The 22675-nt window shown below is 36.2% G+C and overlaps 1 protein-coding gene across 1 annotated transcript in view; it reads left to right on the top strand.

Annotated features, from left to right (window-relative positions):
* Window positions 1-22675, top strand: part of LOC123542642 (cleavage and polyadenylation specificity factor subunit 2-like) — a 176695-nt gene that overhangs the window by 5945 nt on the left and 148075 nt on the right. The window contains exons 2-4 of the mRNA XM_053538095.1: window positions 12849-13016; window positions 15938-16097; window positions 20430-20535. Coding sequence (XP_053394070.1) covers window positions 12868-13016; window positions 15938-16097; window positions 20430-20535 — 415 coding nt within the window. The 5' untranslated portion in view covers window positions 12849-12867. The remainder of the gene's footprint in view (window positions 1-12848; window positions 13017-15937; window positions 16098-20429; window positions 20536-22675) is intronic.

Genomic DNA, 22675 nt, shown 5'->3' on the forward strand with positions numbered 1-22675 from the left:
ATTTAACAGATACAAATGCCAAAACAAAACTCAAAAATATCGAAGACACTCCGTGGTAAAACTATAATAGTATAGGTTAAAAGTGTCTTTTTCTTAGTTTGTTATGCCTTACTGACTTTAAAACAGATTTTAAAATAACTGAATTTATAATAGCATTATATCTAACTAGAGCGTACCCAGTTGCGAGCTGTATTCCGTTGATACTTTTCTTTAAAGTCCCAATTAAGGTATCAATTACGGTTTTGAAAACAAATCATTTAGAGTCTTTTTTTTTTTTTTTTTTTGAATTTATGGCCATTTTCAACATTTTTCGAGTTATATCAGGCAGCCAGTTCAACTAACCATCGTTCCTAGGAAGGACCAGTACTAGACGCCAAATTCCGTAAGCAGCTGCCTACTTTCCGACATAAAAATCCTAGCCGGTAGCACAGCTCGAACCTGCGACCCTCTGTCAGTGCGAGGATTCAGAGATTACAATTGCACGAATGTATCTTCTACATTACGGACCCGGACTATAAATTAAAGGCACATGTGAAATACTGAATACTGTACCATTTATAAAACATTCCAGAGTATCCATGCATTATAATGCATAATGCATGGAGATCAAGTCAAAATTACCATTGTGTACTTTGGGATAAATTAAATGCATTCTTAAATAAAGTTCGAGTTTTAAATTTGAAAAATACAATACTTCCATAGTGGATAAATGTACACACGTCTTGTATGCAATTGGAAGAAGCGATGTGTGCAAAGGTATTACCGTTGCGGCGTAAAAACAATGAAACGTTCTGTAGAGAATTACCACAGTGTATATATGTATGTTCCATGTGCAATACCAATTTAAAATATTACTGCCGTAGTGTGTAAATGTACACTATTTCTGATTACCACAGTGAAATTTTGTATATCAGGAAAATAGTTCAGACTACCGTAGTGCCACAGTGAAAGTAACTGGTGAAAAGTCTACAAACGCATCAGTGGCAGACCCGTGGTTTTTCAGACTTCTAGAATGCCGGACCGCATAATGCAGACGTAGTAAAATAGCTTTAAATACCGTAGCATAGAAATGAGTAATTAATTAAGTTTTAAAAACTGAGTTCGGTAATTACCACGGCGTGCAACCATCAAAACTAATGGGTATTTTGGAGAGTAATGATCCCTTAATTGTCTGAAAAGGATTTTCTTATCAACAAATGCGATAACAATGATTTTAGAACATTATGCGCAAGAGACGTTTGGTTTTGTTTTTAAATTTTATGGAGACCTGTAATTTGTTGCGTAATATTATTTAGTATGTCATATGAAAGATTTAACTTATAGTTTAACTGATTCTATACCGTTTGTTAATAATATAAATGAAAGTTTACACTTCAGATCAAATTCTGCAATAAATAAAAAACATTCAAATTTCCCACAGATTCAAAGAAAAATTAAAAAATTCCGGTAGTCCTACGCTGTACGATGTCGGTAATCTGGACCCTCGTTTTTATGGTACGTTTTAGGCGTCTACGGTAGTCAGTCGGTGTATGATAGCGGTAATAGCGACCCCCGTTTTTATGGTACGTATTAGTCTGCTATGGTAGCCGAAAGGATATCTCAAATAATTAAGATTATTTTGCATAAAAATAATTACATTTATTTTCTAACAAAATCAGTGGCTATCTCGTCGTTAGGTGTGTAAATAATATCGTTGTTGTCAAGTAATCCTGTTTTTCTAATCCTCGGTTTAAACATTATAAATAAATGATGAACGCGGAAGCGTCAGGGAACCACTCGAGCGTTATATAAACTCGAGATCACGTGCAGTATTCTCAGTTCAACCACAGTATTGCTACATAGCAGTTTAAGTATTCCTTAAAGTTACACAGTCATGCCGCGTGGCCGAGGCAGAGCGCGACCCCATCAACCCGCCAGAGTGTAGAGGCATGTCAGCCTGAGAGGATGACTAGGGGGAAGAAAAGAACGGCGGACGAAGCAGCAGATTTGCCTGAAGACCCAATGCATCAAACAAATGCTGGTAGGTCTGTTATTGTTTTTGAACAACTTTTAAGAGAGTCACAGATAATTCCGCAGACTGACAATAACAGTACCTTAGTTGAAAATTTAAATACGGGGTGTGGCGACCCTAATTCTAATAGTTTTGCAGAAATGAATCCAAGCACTAGTGTTGTTAGCTCAAATAATACTCAAAATAGTATTCCGACTCCGGTATGCAATAGCAGCACTTCCAATGCACGATATTCGCAAACTGCAATTCCGCTTGATTGTTTCCAAGATCCTCGCAATGCAAATGCTAGTAGTAATTTTTGTGACGTCACCTTGCCTGTTGTTCGAGTAGCTGATGGTGACATCGCTGCTCATTTACCTCCTGCACTTAAGCAGCAAATTTGCAGAGGGTCTTATGTTAACCTTGCCTTGATGCTAAAAGGAGCCATTGAGTTATCCGAATATTGCAACGGCACGGTATTCAAGTTAAGTTCAGAAGGGTTTATTGAAACTGGCCACAAAGAATGTAAAGAAAAAATTAGCGACATTGAAAAGTGGACAAATGCTTTTCTCATTTATGCATCTGTGTATTTATCAAACCATACTGATAAAGTGTACTAAATTCCGTTTGTGTCAGGCTATCACACCGGCACCATGGTCAAAAATCAATAATGACCTGTGGTGGCGATGTATGCAGGTGAGGCCTGTACTGAGAAACCCTTCTAACCCGTACAGATATACGTGCAATGACTTTAATTCGGGTGCTTGCACGTGGCCGAGTTGCAGGTTTTCTCATACATGCACTAATTGTCACGGCCCTCACCCTGCGGTAAGATGCACAAGACCGGGAGAATCCGCCGGCACGCAAACACAGGCGCCTGTACAAAGAGGTACTTTTTGTGGCAGACAATTTTTTAGGCGTGGGTCATATAGAGCCCCAAGAAAACATTAGCACTCAAAAGTCTGACCAAGCTAGGCAAAATAGTTCTGTTGATATGAAGTTAGCAAGTTCACCCGTTAAAATTTCAGCTCTAGAAAAATATTTACAAACTTACGATCAACGTGAGGCCACTTTTCTCCTGAACGGTTTCATTTATGGTTTTCCAATACAATACACAGGTCCACGTGCACCACGAGACTCAAAAAATTTAAGATCCACTGTGTTAAATCCAGATTTGATAAAATCCAAAATAGATAAAGAAGTTGAAGCTGGTAGGGTTGCTGGTCCGTTTACCGAACGACCTTTACCAAATTTAATTGTGTCACCTATCGGTCTAGTCCCCAAGAAAACACCTGGCAAATACAGGATGATTCATCACTTATCTTACCCTCCGGGCGAATCCGTGAACGATTATATCGACACGGCTTTGTGTTCAGTACAATACACAAGTTTTGATGAAGCCGTTAGATTAGTTCAAGAATTAGGACACAATTGTAAGATGTTTAAAACCGATATCCGTAGCGCATATAGATTGATACCAGTTAAACCAGAAGATTTTGAATTATTGGGTTTTTGTTTTGAAGGAAAATTTTATTTTGATAAAGCTTTACCTTTCGGTGCATCCATAAGTTGTATCACATTTGAAAGATTTTCGTGTTTTTTGGAACATACAGTTAAAAGTAAATTACTCTCAGGTGGTCTGATACATTTTTTGGATGATTTTTGGGGGGCAGACAAAGACACAGAATCGTGCACCCGTGCCTTAAAAATTTTCAGAGAAACAATGTCAGAATTGGGTGTTCCTTTAGCAGACGAAAGAACGGAGGGCCCGACCGAAATTTAAGTGTTTTTGGGTTTAGAATTGGATTCTATCCAAATGACTACGAGAATACCAGAGTCAAAAATAAAAGAAGTGATCCAAAAAATCACTGAAATATTGTCTCACAAGAAAACCACTTTTAAAAAAATCCAGTCTCTGATCGGCTCCTTGAATTTCTGTTGTCGGGCCATACCAGTGGGCAAACCTTTTTCTCGCCGTTTAATAAACTCAATCTGCGGTCTCAAACAATCTTTCCATCGCCTTAGATTTAAAAAGGAAATCAGATTAGATTTGAACATGTGGCTAGCTTTCCTACAAAATTTTAATGGTTTGTCACTATTTCATGATAAATTTTGGCTGTCAAACTCTGACGTACAGCTGTTTACAGACAGCGCCGGTTGCAAAAATTTAGGTTTCAGTATCTATTTTCAAGGGCATTGGTGTCTGGCTACTTGGCTTGTCGAATGGCATTCAAGGGGGATAACTGCAGATATAACTGTCTTGGAGTTGTTCCCCATTATGGTGTCACTGTTTGTTTGGGGTTCACAGCTATTTAATAAAAAGATTAGGTTTAATTGTGATAACATTGCAGTTGTACATATATTAAATAAACTTTCATCTAAATCAGAGAGAGTCATGTGTTTGGTTAGACTGATAACGCTACGTTCTCTACAACTGAATATTTGGGTTAAAGCATCCCATGTTTCAGGCCGCCAGAATGCTATTTGCAATTGTTTATCTCGTTCACAGATGACGAGATTCAGAGAGCTCGCACCGGAAGCAGATCGGGAACCCAGCCTAATTCCTCCCTTCCTATGGAGCGTCTTCAGTACAGAGCAAGACAGCTTATTGCTACAGCAATAGCACCAAATACACTATTTACTTACAATACCGCCCTAAATGCGTTTAAAAAATTTAGGAACAATTATAAACTAGCAAGTCGTTGGCCGATTCCCGTATCACATATCATATGGTTTTTAGCATTTTGTTTTGAAAAAGGGCTATCAGCAAAGTCTATTACAACTTACTTGGCTGGGGTAAATTACTTTCATAAACTTGAAGGATTTTATTATTTGAGCAATGTATTCGTAGTGAGCAAAATTTTCGAGGGTTGTCGCAGGAGCAGGGTAACACAAGACAAACGGGCACCAATTACTGTGAACATTTTGGTTGAAATCTGTAACAGATTACCAGTTGTCTGTTATGATATCTATGAAGCAAAACTTTTTGCAGCCATGTTTTCTTTGGCTTATTTTGGTCTGTTCCGAGTAAATGAATTGACAGCGCCACATCCCCTTCGAATAGATCATGTAATACATATTAACGACATAAATTTCTGTCAGAATACCGTAATCAGTATGTCACTATTCGTCTTCGGCATTATAAGACGCACCAGAAAGGCAAACCAGTGTTCATTAAGTTGCCTAAACAGAATGACAATATATGCCCAGTTAGTAAACTTCTTGAGTATTTAGAATGGTGACCTAAGTTGAGAACAAGCCTTTTTTGTCACAACAATGGCTTAGTCGTCACAAGGTCACAATTCACACATGTACTATCAAAGGCAATAAGTCTTACACGATACAACTCTGGTCATTTTCGATCACACAGTTTCAGAATTGGTAGGGCGACTGACTTAGCAACACAAGGTCATCCGTCAGAGACATTTAAAAAGTTAGGCAGATGGTCATCAAATGCCTATAAACTTTATATTCGTACGTGATTCACTATTTGGAAATCTGTAAATGTCAAACGTATTTATATATAAAGCACAGGTAGTAGCAGAGTTATAGCTATAATGCACGATAATGTAATATCTCATAAAGGTATTCTTGAAATATGGTTCTAAGAAGAGAGCTGTAGATGTATTGGTAGTCTGACCAAGCATCCGATTTTTCAATTAAATATCATTCTTTACATTTAGATGTTTGGATAATCGGCGACTCAATCCCGTACTGGGCTGGGGTTCACGCTACAACATCTGGCAGACCAAATCTTAAAATAGATGACTTGACTATCGCATGGTGGGGGAAGCGAGGTTTTGGTTGGAACAGTCTCCGACATCACATACAGTGTCAAGTATTACTGGCGACACCACCGTCGATTATACTCATTCATTTAGGTGGGAATGATTTAGTCAATATTCAAACGCCGATACTTTGGAAAATTATAGAAAACGAAATAACCTACCTTAGGGAAGCTTTTCCAGAAATACTCTTTGTATGGATTGATATTTTACAGAGACAAAGGTGGTAAGGTGCCCAGGGGCCGGGTAAAGTAATTGAAAAGAAACGGAAATGCATTAACCAAATAAGCCGTAAAATCATATTGTCTTCTGGGAACGGGGATGTGGTCTCTCCAGATATTGATGCAAAAACAGCTTTTTATCTCCCTGATGGAGTACATCTCAACATGGTTGGGATCCAATTCTATTTGGATTATATTAAGGACATAATTCTTAAACATAAAACGTGTGTTTTTAAGAAATAAATTTTACTCAATCTATAAGTCTGTTCTGTCAAGGTTGAACCAAGTTTTGTTGAAACAGCAACTATATTAGTGTTAAAAGGTGATATATATCTTCTTTAAGAACTTAAGAAATTTTTTGCTCAGAATTTTTTAGGGGATAAATTTTGGAAAATTTATTGTGGCCAAGAAAAATTCTGTCGACCGAGGACGATCGGACGTGCTTTTCGACGTTGCTATAGTCTGGCTGTTATTGTGTATAAGGTATTGCTCTAGTGCTTTGGCAATATCTGACTAGCCTCGCTTAAATGTGTCATAGCCTTGCTTACGTCATAGCCTCGCTCATCATAGTGTTTGCCTTGCTTAGAATTACAGTACTTTGCCTTGCTCCATCTGTCCGCTAAATATTCCTCATTACTTTGGCAGGTAACCGCCGAGTTATGGGGAATGTTTAATTTACTGTGGTGTACTGTAGCCTCGCTCATTATAGTATTTGCCTTGCTTAGAATGACAGTACCTCGCCTTGCTCCATCGGTCCGCTAAATATTCCTTATTACTTTGACAGCTAACCGTTGAGTTATGGGGAATGTTTAATTTACTGTGGTGTACTGTAGTATCCCTTGCGTTTGTGTGAGATTATTCGTTGCTTCTACTGCAACCGTAGAGTAATGATGTTGTGGGCACGTCTGGTTTCCTCCTGGTTGACTGAGTTTTTCATTTCATAGGTTTCTTCGACAGCTAACCGTCGAGTTACCTCAGACATTGGAGTGGCCAAAACTATTAATAATAATAGCTTTTATATATAAATGAGAATTACATGTAGAACTTGTATGAAGTTTCATACACATCTGTTATCAATATATGTGATTGCTATCATGTCTTATCACACTTGAAATGTTCAAATAAACGTGTATTGAACTGAGAATATTGTGTCATTTGTATAGGATTTTGGGTAGTAAAATAATAAAGGAAAATAATAAAGTTCAAAAAACAAATAAGAATATTACGTTGTTTTTCGTTCTCAGTGCGATGTTTTTCATTTTTGAATTATATATGTTAAATATCCGTACCAATTTTTCCTGACAACGCTCTTCAAACAATACTCACGAGCAAAACGGCCCTCGTGATCGCCAATCTAATAAAACATAATTTTTTTAAAAATAAAAAAATGTTGTAGATTTTTGAAGAAATTATATGAATAAAACTTTTGTGTGCATACCCCCGACCAGTATAAAAAATCTTATAACTATCCCGATTCAATGTTAATTTTTAAAATGATCTTACTGTTAGAATAAGATAAATAAATTATATTCGATAACCGTATGAAAGTGAAAAGTATCACAATAAAACTGATAGTATTATTGAAGAATATTTATCAGAAAACTCATTCAGAAAGAGTTAGATTTGAAAATAACCAAAATAAGAATTTTTTTCTGTATTATTGTTTAAACTAATAAAATACGGAACTCGTCTTCTACGGCGAAACTGTACCAATTTTCGGATACACATTTTCGGACATCAACAAAATTAACATTTAAGAATTTACATGTATAATTTTTTTAATAAAAGTGACAGTACATGATTAAAGTCTCAACATGATCATCAAACCAGATAATAAGAATAACTTGATTGTTCATCCACGTCTTTCTCTTACCTCTAACTACTTTAGTTTATACATGTTTTTGAACTAATATAACGATTATTTATATGTCAAGATCATATGCAGAGTGAAGGTTTCAACCAGCTTTGTTAAAGGTCAAGGTCACACTTACATAGAGTCTTTATGGAAGATATCATTCACAATGTAGTAGGCTTTATTTCAAGAATTATACTAAATATCTTCCATGAGATATGAAAATTCTCAGATCAAATATGAGAATACTGCAGTAGTATGAAGAAAATGCACTGGCAAGTTCACTTGGAAAAATGCCCCTTTGAAGCAAAAGCGTGCTGAAAGTGCCCTCTTACTGGAGAAACACCGTGCCCCTTTTAGAGTCTGCAGGAACACTACATTGGAGAATCAAGCGCCTAATCGCTCATCCGGGCACTCAACGTTTCTACGTTAACGTACTGAAAAAAAAAATACCTTGGCGAAAAAGCAGCATCATCTCACATAATGATCGATGTTACATGAAAATGTGTACATTTTCCCCAAAAGGCCCATTTACGATGTGAAATTCCCCTGTCAAAAGGCCCCACCACCCTTCCCCAAAATCATAAAAAAAGGGCTGTCGTGGATATCCGAGTACTTGGATACTCGTTACAGCCCTAATATTAGGACATGCATAAATGATGTTGTAAACTTACTTATTCACTTGAAGTAGCAATTTTTCATGCCTGCTGTATTATTTCATGTTATCGATCCGCCACTCCAGTTTCAACAAAATCAACACTGGTATACATACTTTTTCTTTCCAAAACCATACTAGCAGACAAACATAGAATTATATTCTTAATAATAGCTAAAAAGGATTTTTAAAAATATTCTATACTTTAAATTATATGATTTGATTTTGCTTGTCAATTAGATCTCCGCGCATATAGCGAAATCAACACCTGTAGGCCCCTATATGTTTTTTAGCTCACCTGTCACTATCTGTCACATAGTGACAAGGTGAGCTTTTGTGATCACCCGTCGTCCGTCCGTGCGTCAACAATTTCTTGTCTGCACGATAGTGGTTTCATTTATGATTTTATTTTAACCAAACTGGCACACAACTTGTATCACCATAAGAGCTCAGTTCCTTTCTTGAACTGGCCAGATCCCATTACAGGTTCCAGAGTTATGGCCCCTGAAAGGGCCAAAATTAGCTATTTTGACCTTGTCTGCACAATAGCAGCTTTATTTATAATTTGATTTTTACCAAACTGGCACACAATTTGTATCACCATAAGATCTTGGTTCCTTTCTTGAACTGGCCAGATTCCATTATGGGTTCCAGATTTATGGCCCCTGAAAGGGCCAGAATTAGCTATTTTGACCTTGTCTGCACAATAGCAGCTTCATTTTTGATTTTATTTTAAACAAACTTGCACACGACTTGTATCACCATATGATCTTGGTTCCTTACTTGAACTGGCCAGATTCCATTATGGGTTCCAGAGTGATGGCCCCTGAAAGGGCCAGAATAAGCTATTTTGACCTTGTTTGCACAATAGCAGCTTCATTTATGATTTGAATTTAATCAAACTGGCACAAAACTTGTGTCACCATAAGATCTCGGTTCCTTTTTTGAACCGGCCAGATCCCTTAATGGATTCTAGAGTTATGGCCCCTGAAAGGGCCAAAATTAGCTATTTGACCTTGTCTGCACAATAGCAGCTTCATTTATGATTTGATTTTAACCAAACTTGCACAAAACTTGTATCGCCACAAGATCTTGGTTCCTTTCTTGAACTGGCCAGATTCCTTCATGGGTTCCAGAGTTATGGCCCCTTAAAGGTCCAAAATTGGCTATTTTGGCTTTTGCAGCCATATAGAGACTTCATTTATGGTTTTATTTGATACAAACTTCAAAATTATCTTCAACAACAATAAATCTTGGATTCCATGACAAGTCAGATCCATTCGTAGGTTCCAGAGTTATTTTATATCTGATTACCTCCCCTGATCGTAATCAAAATGGATTTATATCAGTAAGTACATATAGGACTTACTTGAAATTTCATTATTGTCATTAGTTGGACTGAGCCAATGAGGGTAGATAACTATGGACTGATTTTATGTCAAATTACCTCCCTTTATTTCAAATTAAAATGGGTATATCTCCGTAACTAATGAAGATACTGATCTGAAATTTCATTTATGTCAACAGATTTATTTGGCAGATCCTTCTTTTGTTAACTTACAATCATTTTTTTTTAATTACTTGCATTGTTTTTAATAACCTTTTTATTATTGGCTGTAGGGAAAAAACGAGACCACTTTTCTGTGGTACAACGTGGATGGTACCTCCAATTTTTAGGTGTATTTTGACATATCTTGTACCTTGTAAGAATTTTTTTTTTCTTTTTGGTTTAATTTCTTCCCTTTGTTGTTCCTGTCCTTTGGACTTAGATATTTTTTCTGAGGACCTTCTTGTCCTCAAGTGCAATGATAACAGGTGAGCGATATAGGGCCATCATGGCCCTCTTGTTTTTTTTTTAATTTCATAACCGTAAGAAATAATCACATTTATTTAATATTTGGTTATCATGTTACAAATAAAATGTCAGGCCAGAATTGATGCAAACATGTCAAGATGATGTGTGACGAATGTCTGCCATTAATATATTGTTTAAGATTATACTAACCCGAAATGGCGGACCGATAACACAAATATTATGACAGGCATGAGAAATCGATATATTTAGTGAAATCAGTAAGTTTACAACATCATTTATACATGTCCTAACATATATTTGATGCCTCTTAAATACTTCTGTAATCCTAGCCTATCCTTATAGGGTTGTCTATGAATACGGAACTTCCGTAATCCTAGAATCGAAGGCTAGGATTACGATACCGTAATCATAGCCACTGCCTTAAAGTAAACCCTGGGAGAGAAAATACCAGAGTCCCCACCGGGGCTCGAACCCGGACCTCATGATCCGTAGGCAGACACTAACCATGTCGCTAAAGGGTTAACCCAACAGCAAGGCTGTTGGAAGTGGCCTGTTCATAACTTTAACATGTCCGAAACATTGTGGAATGATACTAATTTCCCTTGGGTAATGATTACATTTTACTCTGACTTTATCATAGACTCCCTGTGTAAAATCTCTAACTTTAAACTAAAATCAAAGTATTAAATACAATATTTCAATATTACTTCGAAATATTGTTGTTTGTAGCATCATCTTGGACATGTGCAGTCAAAAATCTAATTTGATTTCTGAAATAGTGTGATATTTATTTCTTAATTCACTATATGTTCATTGTAAAAATACGTCATTTTACCCAAGTGGAAACTGGCAGGTACTTAAATGCAGCTCTCTGATTGGTCAGTTAGAACCCCTGATGTCATGATAAAGTTATGAATAGACCTACTATCACCACAGTTTTAAAACAATAGAGTCAGTAATGATGGTTGATTAATAAATGGTACTGATATCAAATCTAGTATCACCATGATGTCTATCCAACAAGTTTTGAATTGTAATTGTAGTATTGATGATATTATCTGGCAGATTGTTCCACTTATGGATTGTTCGAACACAGAATGGTCTTTAACGAGATGTCTTCAGACACCTGGGTTTAATCAACTTTTTATTATGACCTCGGGTCTGAGTTTTGTTGTAAATTTATAGCAAAAAAAGTCTGATAATGTTTGTTTTCTCGATCAGCATATTGCTGCAGACTTTTTTACCCTCGCTTAGGATAGTAGATTCTAATTTTATAATGTTGCTTTTGATTGGTTCTCGGTGTCAGTTCTAACTGATCTTTGCAGCTCTAATTATGTCTCCCACCACATAGTGGTGAGGGAGAAATATTGATTTACTGCCGTCTGTGTATCGGTGTGTGTGTGTGTGTGTGTGTGTGTGTCTGTCACAAATCTTGTCCGCGCTCTAAGTTGAACAGTTCTCATCCGATCTTCACCAAACTTTAACAAAATGTGTTTACGAGCCAAATTGCCCCAGGCACTTCAGAATTATGGTCCGTGAATTACCAAAAATTGGCCTTTTTTTACTCTTGTCCACGTTCTTAAGTTGAACAGTTCTCATCCGATCTTCACCAAATTTTAACAAAATGTGTTTACCAATAAGTCCTCGGCCAAGTTCGATAATGAGCCAAATAGCCCTAGGCACTTCAGAATTATGGCCATTGAATTGCCGAAAATCGCTCTGTACACACTTGTCTGCATCCGATCTGAACAAAATGTGTTTGCCAGTAAGTCCTCAACCAAGATGGATAACTAAAATTGGCCCAGGCACTTCAGAATTATGGCCCTTGAATTACCGAAAATCGCTCTGTACACACTTGTCCGCACTCTCGAACATTTCTCATCCGATCTTCACCAAACTGAACAAAATGTGTTTTCTCAAAAGCAGCTGTAGTTTATTACTGCGGTAAATCATTATACGGTGTACAGGTAAAGAAACATCTTAGTCCAACAAATTTGATGCAATCCTAGGAAATATTGAGTTTTTTTTCTTCTGGGCAATATCTCCACTTGTGTTAAACACTCGAAAGACCAAAATAGTGGAGTAAAATTTCCAATGAAATTTTTATCACTGCCAACATTTTACATGATATATGTTTAAATGCCGATTATGTCATGGTCATTTTACAATCAAAATACTTGTGTCGTAGCTATGGAGTAAAGCCATTATCAGTACTTTAAAACATTCCCTTTATAGACTGTGAACTATAAAGGCAAAATAGTTTATTATGCTGCACAATATTACAAATTAAACACCTACAGCAAGGTTTTCTCCTTGTTATAAGATTCTGCTATATTGATTTTTGTAAAACATTTTAATGTTTACAGCATACTATTGTATGTCCTTCCCACTGGTATCAATGAAATACAGCAGAAAAACTGCATTTTAATAAACAAAATAAAACAAACTTAACACAAACCATTCGGCAAAATTTAATATAACTTGAACTTTTTTAGAATCATTAAACTATTTCGACTGATTTTTTTCCAGATTGTAAATTCCTCTCAATATGACATCTATCATCAAATTACAACCGTTGTCTGGTGCCCAGGATGAAGGACCACCATGCTATCTACTACAGGTCGATGAGTTTAGATTTCTACTTGACTGTGGGTGGGATGAAGATTTCAGTCTACCAGTTATCAAAGAAATTAAAAGGTAATATATTATGAATATAGAGGGAATGTAACTTACTTCTGTATCTTTTCCTGTTTCCAAGCGGAGGCTCTGGGAAAACCTTGAAAGATAAGTACTATAGAATAGTCTATATAGGAGATGTTACACGAGTGTCTTTGCTTATTGAATTTATGAAACAAGTTGAATGAAATAATCAAAAGCGCAGCTGTGCAGAGCATTTTATCATTTTTAGCTGGACTATATGAAGTATAAGGAGAGCTATCCTACCTGACCCGGCGTCGGCGTCTTTCCTCCTCCCCACCTTGGTTAAAGTTTTTTTACACGTTCTCTTTATTCATCATATCTCTGTAATTACTTGATGGATTTCATTCAAACTTAAAATAGTTATTCCTCATCATCACCCACATCATCTGACATAAGGGCCATAACTCTTGCACCAATATTTCATGATTTATCCCACCTTTTCACTTAGATTTTCAGGTTAAAGTTTTGATGCACTTTCACTCTATCTCTGTTATTACTGAATGGATTTGATTCAAACTTAAAACAGTTGTTCAACATCATCACCAACATCATATGACACAAGATGCATAACTCTGGCACAAATTTTTTATGATTTATCCCCCCCCCCTTTTTACTTAGAATTTCAGGTTAAAGTTTTGATGCACTTCAACTCTCTCTGTTATTACTGAATGGATTTGATTCAAAACTTAAAATAAGTGTTTAGCATCATCACCCACATCATATGACAAAAGGTACATAACTATGGCACAGATTTTTCATGAATTATTCCCCCTTTTCACTTAGAATTTCAGGTTAAAGTTTTGATGCACTTTCACTGTATCTCTGTTATTACTGAATGAATTTGATTCAAACTTAAAATAATTGTTCAACATCATCACCCACATCATATGACACAAGGTTAATAAATCTGGCATAAATTTTTCATGAATTATTCCCCCTTTTTACTTAGAATTTCAGGTTAAAGCTTTGATGCACTCTCACTCTATCTCTGTTATTACTGAATGGATTTAATTCGTACTTGAAGTAGTTATTCAACATCATCACCCACATCATAAGACACAAGGTGCATAACTCTGGCACCAATGTTTCATGAATTATGCCCCCTTTTACTTAGAATTTAAGGTTAATTTTGATGCATTTTCACTATATCTAAGTTATTACGAAATGCATTTGATTCAAACTTGAAAAAGTTGTTCCACGTCATCACCCTCATCATATGACTCAAGGTGCATAACTCCTGCACCAATATTTTATAAATTATGCCCCCTTTTTGCTTAGAATTATAGTTACGTAGTGTTTTGATACATTTTATATTTACCTCTCTTATTAAATGATATTTTTGACCCAGACTCAAGCTATTGTGCAATATTTTCATCCACATTGGAATCATTAAACTCTCCAGTGACAGCTCCAGTTTCCTCAGATGTGTCCAGTTTCACTATCCAGCATCGAAATAGTCGAGTGCGCTGTCTCCTGTGACAGCTCTTGTTAGTTCAACTTTTGGAAGAAAAAGTAGAGCTATTGTACTCACGTTGCCATCGCCGTCACCTTTGGTTAAAGTTTTTGATAAAGACAAATATCTCTGTTACTATCAAAGATATTGACTTGAAACTTAAAATAGTTATTTACTATAAAAGTCTTTATCAGGAGAAACAGTCCCCATATCTCTGATTTGATTTTTGACAGAGTTATGCCCCTTTTTAACTTAGAATCATTTTCAGGAATTTGATATAGCTTTGCACAAATGTTCCCAGTGAGATCAAGCTCACACTTTGAGGTCAAATGTTTCAGGTTGTTTTTCTTCTCTTGACAGTCCGACTTTATCCAAGGATCTCGGGGCACATTTCAGATTAGTCAACAGCACTGCCATCAATCAAGGGATTTTGATTTACTTGGCATGTGTTTACTGGGGGCAACACCTAGGACCCTAAGACATTTTTCTTGTCCAGATGAATAAATGCTTGATTGACACAATGACATTACCTTTGGATCTGCCCTGTTATATCAAAAATTGCCATTTGATCGTAAGACAGTTGTTTATAGCTGCATTCTCCTGACCAGCAGGGGAAGTGGAAATACTTCCTTGACTTGCTTCAAATATTTCTTCTCACTCTTTATTTCTCTCGATTTGTTCTGCAACAGAAGTGTGTTCCATTGTAAAAGAAATATTCTGCTGTCATATACAGTCATTTCATAGATTTCTTTTTAGTTTCTATGTTTTTGTTTTTTTTTTCAATTGACTGGTAATAATATTTCAGGAACCTCCATAAAGTAGATGCGGTGTTATTGACTTACCATCCCATTCCTGTCTGTTCATATAACTTTGCTATCCATCAAGGGATTTTGATATTACAAATGTATTTTGTACAGATGTTCCCAATAACAAGGTTATATGTCATGCACTACAGCCTGTCTCGTAATTAAAACATCAAGCTCACACTTCGTGATCAAAATTAATGTTTTATGTCATTTTTCTTCTCTGGACTTTATCCAAGAATTCAACTGTCTGTTTTGTTTGTTCAGCAACTCCACTTTCCATCAAGGGATTTAAAATTTACAAGGCATATGTGTTTCCCAGGGGCATGGCCTAGAACCCTAGAGAATTTTTCTTGTCTGGATAAATGCTTATTGGCCATAATTAACATTACTTCTGAAACAACCTTTGTGTAATAGAAACTGCCTTTTAAATAGATTGTTAAAAAATTGTTCATTATTGTGTTAGGGACTTTGTATTGCCAGCTGGCAATGCTGCCGTCACATGTTTCAAATGTTTCTGCCTTATATTTGTTTCTCTCTACTCAATTTGCAGCAAGTGTGTAAGCTTATACAAAAAATATTCTGCCATCAGTATCAGTTTAAAAATAAAGTTCTTTTCAGGTTTTGCCTTTATTGTCAATTGACTGGTAATATTATTTCAGGAACCTCCATAAAGTAGATGCGGTGTTATTGACATACCCAGATCAGTTACATCTTGGAGCGTTGCCATATCTGGTGGGAAAATGTGGCTTGAGCTGTCCTGTTTACGCCACTGTCCCTGTATACAAGATGGGACAGATGTTCATGTATGATTTATATCAGGTAAGCTTTTACTTTGAAATCATTTGTATACTTGATAGGCTAATATTTGTGGATTCCAAAATTGAGACAGTCAGTAAAATTCAGTTGCTAGAAACAAGCGAAATTCCAATTCACTGTACATTCAAAGTTTTTATATGCCCAAACGGACGTATTATTTTATACCCCGGTGTCTGTCTGTCTGTTCGTCCGTCAGTTAGCAATTTCGTGTCCGCTCTGTAACTCTTGAACCCCTGAAGGATTTTCGAAGAAATGTGACACTTATGTTCATCACAATGAGATGATGTGCATAGCGCATGTTCTGGATGGCTCGCTTCAAGGTCAAGGTCACACTTAGGGGTCAAGGTCATATGACTTTGTTTTGTGTCTGCTCTGTAACTCTTGAACTGCTTGAAGGATTTTAAAGAAACTTGGCATAAATGTTCACCACATTAAGACGACTTGCAGAGTGCATGTTTCGGATGGCTCACTTCAGGGTCAAGGTCACACTTAGGGGTCAAAGGTCATATGACTTTGTTTCGTGTCAGCTCTGTAACTCTTGAAATGCTTGAAGGATTTTAAAGAAACGTGACAAAAATTTTCACCACATCAAGATGACTTGCAGAGCACATGTTTTAGATGGCTCACTTCAAGGTCAAGGTCACACTTAAGGGTCAAAGGTCATACCGGAACCCTTGAAGGAGTCACAAATGTTCACCACATCAAGATAATGTGCAGAGAGCATGTTCTGGATGGTTTGCTCCAAGGTCAAGGTCACACTTAGGGGTCAAAGATCATATTACTATGTTTCATGTCTGCTCTGTAACTCTTGAACTGCTTGAAGAATTTAAAAAAAAAAACTTGGTACAAATGTTCACCACAGCGATACGATGTGCAGTGCGCATGTTCTGGATGACTGACTTCAAGGTCAAGGTCACACTTAGGGGTCAAAGGTCATACCTTCGGGCGCATATTGCTCCGCACTGCGGTGCTCTTGTTTTTTTATTTCATCATGAAACAGTTACTCTGGTCAAAAGCATGTTCGGTTATTTTTTGCCAAGAAAATTGATTGATTTCACAGTATTGGCAATAGAGAGGTTATGCTATCTATGCATGTAATAAGTATTTCCAGAAATTTCCACACTTGTAGTGAATTATTGAAACATAAGAACAAAACATAGAGTTAATTTCACTGTGAAAATTACCAATTATACAACCATTGAAAAACATAAAAGGAAACAAATTTGATTGTTTTACATGCAAGATCAGATTCATTCCTGGATACCATATTTTGCATTTTCATTTTTAGCTTTGCCACTTGTGAAAGTATTGCATCTAGTGTTGACTAGAGGAAGATATTTTGATCTTACATTGAAACAAACAAATATTTTCTGTATCTTAATGGCACATTAATAGCTAAGTTTTTATTTCTGAACTTAATTATTCAGTGCTGATAATCTTGCATCTTCTAGTAAATAGCTTTTGGAATATAACTTTTGAAATTTTGACATTTTCGTCTCGTAGAAGATGCTATATACATTTGTACTTGTCACAGTACTTTAGTCAAACACTCAAGTTTTCTAAATTCTTAGATATTAACTGAAATAACTAAACTATATTTGAGCCGCGCCATGAGAAAACCAACATAGTGGGTTTGCGACCAGCATGGATCCAGACCAGCCTGCGCATCCGCGCAGTCTGGCCAGGATCCATGCTGTTCGCTTTCAAAGTCTATTGCAGTTATAGAAAATGTTAGCGAACAGCATGGATCCTGACCAGACTGCGCGGATGCGCAGGCTGGTCTGGATCCATGCTGGTCGCAAACCCACTGTGTTGGTTTTCTCATGGCGCGGCTCATTTAATGTTGTGATTTCTGTCAGTAGTGCTATATAGATGTTAACTATATGAAGTTAACAAAAAAGTAAGTTGTTTTTTTTTCCATCTGAGAAACATGTATCTTCTAGAAGTGTCCATAAGCAGATTTTTTTTCCAAATTTAGATGCATGTTATTTTCTTCTATATTGTTTTCACACCTCTTCTCTTTTCTTTACAATACAGTCCTTTTTTATACGCCCAGTTTTCATCCGATCTTCACCAAACTTGCTGACAATGTTTGTGGGCATAATATCTCGGCCAAGTTCGATAACCAGCCAAATCACCCCAGGCACTCTTGGATTATGGCCCTTGAATTACTCAAATTCTGCAAATTTAGCCTTGTCCGCTCTCTGAGTCGAACAGTTTTTATCCGATCTTCACCAAACTTGCTGACAATGTTTGTGGGCATAATATCTCAGCCAGGTTTGATAACTAGCCAAATCGCCCTAGGCACTCTTGGATTATACCCTTGAATTACTTGAAATCTTCGAATTTAGCCTTGTCCGCCCTCAAAGTCGAATAGTTTTCATTCGATCATCACCAGACTTGGTGGCAATGTTTGTGGGCATAATATCTTGGCCAAGTTCGATTACCAGCCAAATCGCCCCAGGCACTCTTGGATTATGTCCCATGAATTACTCTAAATCTTTTTATGATATGTAACTGAATATTTAAACGGGCGTATTTTGTGACAGTTTGGCATTCTTGTTTCAGTCTATGGATCTCAGTTTTTTTGGGGTTTTTTGGTACAAAAATTTGATATTGTGTGTGCTTAGCACTTTAATCTTAATAGCAGTTTTGTTCAGTGATAGTTCATAAAAATAGTTGATCTTTGAAAACAAAACAACCAGTAGCACACAGTTTGTATATGATAATGAATAACAGGAAATCGTGGAAATTAGCTAAATTTTCTGAAGTTCACTTCAAATTCATCAAATGAAATTTTCAGTTTTTGAGCTGAATTAAGAAATAGTGCATTACAGGATTTAATTGTTTAATTTTCAAATTTACATGTTATTTTGGAGTTCAGATAATTAGTAATTAAAATATGAGGGTGTCAGAGTGATTCCATTGCAAGCATCTGAACAATAATTAAAAGCAGTATACATGTGTATACAAATGTACTGTTAAAGGTCGTCAATCACATTCCAGCAACATTTTATGACATTTTTCAGTTCTCATATATTCTGTTAGAGATTTTTTAAGGAACAAAAAGACCCATTACATAGAGTTAGATTCCTATTAGAAATGTGTATTTCATTACTTTTAATAAATCTTCTAATTACGTCCCTTTAATTTAAAAACTTTTAGAAAGTGGATTATTTCTTTCATTTCAATATATTTTCTAGTTTTATAATTACATTTGATAAATATTGGGATTAAGCTAACAACTTTAAACTGAAGGCATGTTTTAAAATATATCGTGTAGCTTGGGAATTCATGTATTTTCAATCTGTCTTGGTTGTGCAACCAAGGTAGACAAAGGGAGGTAGTAATAATTTAATAAAGTTTTTAACTTTCATTTCTAATCAATTTTGGCAGAATATGTACTTGTCAATGCAAATCTTTGACGACTTTAATACAGTATTGCTGATTTTCATATTATTCCTTAGGCAAATTATTTAATCTATGAATACCTGTGCTAAAATAATGCTATCTTGGTTGGGCAACCAGGATACAAGAATCAAATTTTAAAAATACTTCCAGTGAACATCTGATGCGTATTAAGAACTCGGTGAACTTAAATAGGTGTAAATGATCAGCTAGTTTAGTTTTGATCTATTTCAAAAACTGTATAGTGAAACACACTTATCTCATATTGCCAAATGCAGAGCTGTCATTCAAGAGTCAAGCCTTGAAAGGCTCCTCTGTTGTGTTAAAAGTATAAATGCTAATAAAAATGCATATGGACTATGAATATTTAATTTTAAATTAAATAAACCCTGTTGCCTACCAAATAAATGAAGTATCTGTAGTAATCTGCCTCAATGCTGTCCAGTTGTCATTGTTAATTTGACAGGGATGGTTCTAAGCTTTTAGTTATTGGAGGCATCATACATGACAAGACCCACAGGTTTTAAGCTCAGTAGGGAGAGTATAGATTATGGGATCGTAAGTTGAGTCCCCGCAGGGGAGGCATGTTCTCCATAGAAGAGAGTATGTCTTAGATTGTTAGTCCTCCACCTCTGATTGATGACGAGAAGTTGGCAGATACTTGAGGAGAACAGGTTTGTACAGGTATAGAAGCCGGGACCACTTGTTAGGTTAAAATGCCTGCTGTTACATAACTGAAATACTGTTGGAAAATGTCGCTAAACCCAAAACAAACATGTACATAAAAAGATTGACACATTTTTGTTGCTTTAAGATAAAACTTTTCTGAACACATTTTGTCATGTTAGTTTGGAGAGCAGTGTCAGCCTTGCTTTTTGTCTTCAAGAGAGTAATGAAATGATATGCACGATTGTTTTATTTTTCAAGTCTCGAAACAACAGCGAGGATTTTGAATTATTCACTTTGGACGACGTTGATGTGGCATTTGACAAGATTATACAGCTCAAGTACTCCCAGACAATTAGTCTTACAGGTAAATTAATTTGTCTGTCACTTCTGACTTATCCATCCAGTATGCTCACAGACTATAAGTGTTGTCGGTTCCTGCTATAGTTTGCCCAGAGTGTATACTACATCAAACTTTGAGAAATTTCTTTGCAATCAAGACAGACTTCTAAAATGGTGAATCATTGATGTAAACTATAAATCTTTTTCAATGATATTTTTAGTTGCTAGATTAGGTTCTTTGCTAGTGTGTAGGCAAGATGTGGGAAGTAACCAGTTTACAGTTCCATCGATAAGATTCTCATTTAATTAAACCTATTGGTCTTCTGTTAACGTTAAAGGTCTAACAGCACAAGCATTTCTGAAGCAACCTTTTGATATAGTCTAGTAGGAATAGTGTTGTGATTTAGCTTAAAATAGCTGCTTAAGTTATTAGTTGATACAGATTAATTTTAGCTTGATTGTGGCGAAAGCTCGGAGCTTTTTACTCTCAGAATCTTCTTCCTTATGACTTCAGGATTGAGTGGTCTGCACCTTAATACAAGACCACTGCTTCCCTCTCTGCTTAAGTTAGTAATAAACAGATATAATATGCCCTCCTTCAATGAAGAGCATAAAGGGATTATATCATTTTTTCATGTATGTTGGTCAGTCTCTAGGCTTACCATTTTGTTCTAATTAATAACTGGAGAAAGATGGCTGTCAGGTTCATAGGCTGACTGGCTGTGGTCAGTAGAGATGGTCATTTATGTTTTAGGGTCAGTAGGTAAGTGCTCAGTCACAGTGACTGCAAGACTGGAAAATGCTTTGGCCAGTCAGCCTTCATTGCATGATTTGTTTTTGCTAAATAAGTCATTTGTCATTAGTTTAAGCTTAACTGAATGAAAATTGCTCAAGGTTAACTATTGTGATTACCCTTTGTCCATCATGTGTCTTCAAACATCATTGTGTGTCATTGTCCATCATAGCACTTGTACCGTTACCACACTAGAGCTCACAATTTTCACCTAGACTTAATGCAATTTGATCAGAATGCCTCAGTTTGTACATGCCAACTTTTTCTGATGCATTTCAACAAGTGAGGGGTAAAATTGAGGACAATGAAATTTAAGACTTAGTTTGATTGTGGCTGTTCATGAGAGGTAATGTGATGTGCAGCACCCTTTATCGAAGCACTGTCTTAATTGACAGGTAAAGAAATATGCAGCTCCATTTATGCGCCAGAGCACTGTGTTAAATGATAGGTTATGTAATGTGCAGCAACACTTATGCCTTCAAAGCACTCCCTTACATGGAGCTGTGTTATATAATAACATTGGATGGTAATTAAGGACAATCCTTGTGTCTAGAACACTATTATAGTGTGATTAAACAGGGTCTAGACATGGCATTAGGTTTATATTCAGTTGAATAAGATAAAACCTTTGTTTTAGTGTCACAAAATCTACGCTGTATTTCCAAGAAAAGAGTTGGTGACATGTTGTTTTTTGCCATAAAAACAAAACTTATTTCCTTAATGGAGAAACAGAATCACGATATCTAAAACCAGGAGAAAGAAAGCTTTTAAAGAGTGATTTTTTGCATGACATTTAATTTGAAATGCTAAGAATTTTTTTGAATTGTGTTGTTTTGGATTGACAGCCTTTTTAGCTCCACTGAACAGGAAGCGCTCATGGTGAGATTTTTGGAGCATTGAAATACTCAATAAACGTAAGACGGTCCTTCCATCCGCCATCCACAATTACTTATTAAAGAACATCTCTTCTATAACCACCAAGTCAATTGCTACCAAACTGCACAGGAATGTTGGGTGGTCCCCTTCCAGATTCCTCCAAATCTAGTTCATCCATGTAGAATTCTGGTTGCAGTGGTAACCAAAAAAGGAAAAATTAAGTCACCACAAGAATGGGAACAAGTTTCTTTACAGTTGAGCATTGCTTCAGGTCAATCCTTTGGAAAGTTGTATGTTAAGAAAATTATTTCTCACAACTTCCATATTTTGCTTGTAGCAAGGTAACTCTCAGTTAAATTTTTGTGATTAGTCCCCTTCTGTTTGAAAACCAGTTTTGGGGACTAGAGGAATGCGCTTTTCAATCCGTCTGTCATTCCGTCCATCTGTCTTTCCATCCATCTGTCTTTCCATCCGTCCATCCGCAATTTCTAGTCCG

The sequence above is a fragment of the Mercenaria mercenaria genome, chromosome 1 (genome assembly GCF_021730395.1).
Source record: "Mercenaria mercenaria strain notata chromosome 1, MADL_Memer_1, whole genome shotgun sequence".
Classification (NCBI taxonomy): domain Eukaryota; kingdom Metazoa; phylum Mollusca; class Bivalvia; order Venerida; family Veneridae; genus Mercenaria; species Mercenaria mercenaria.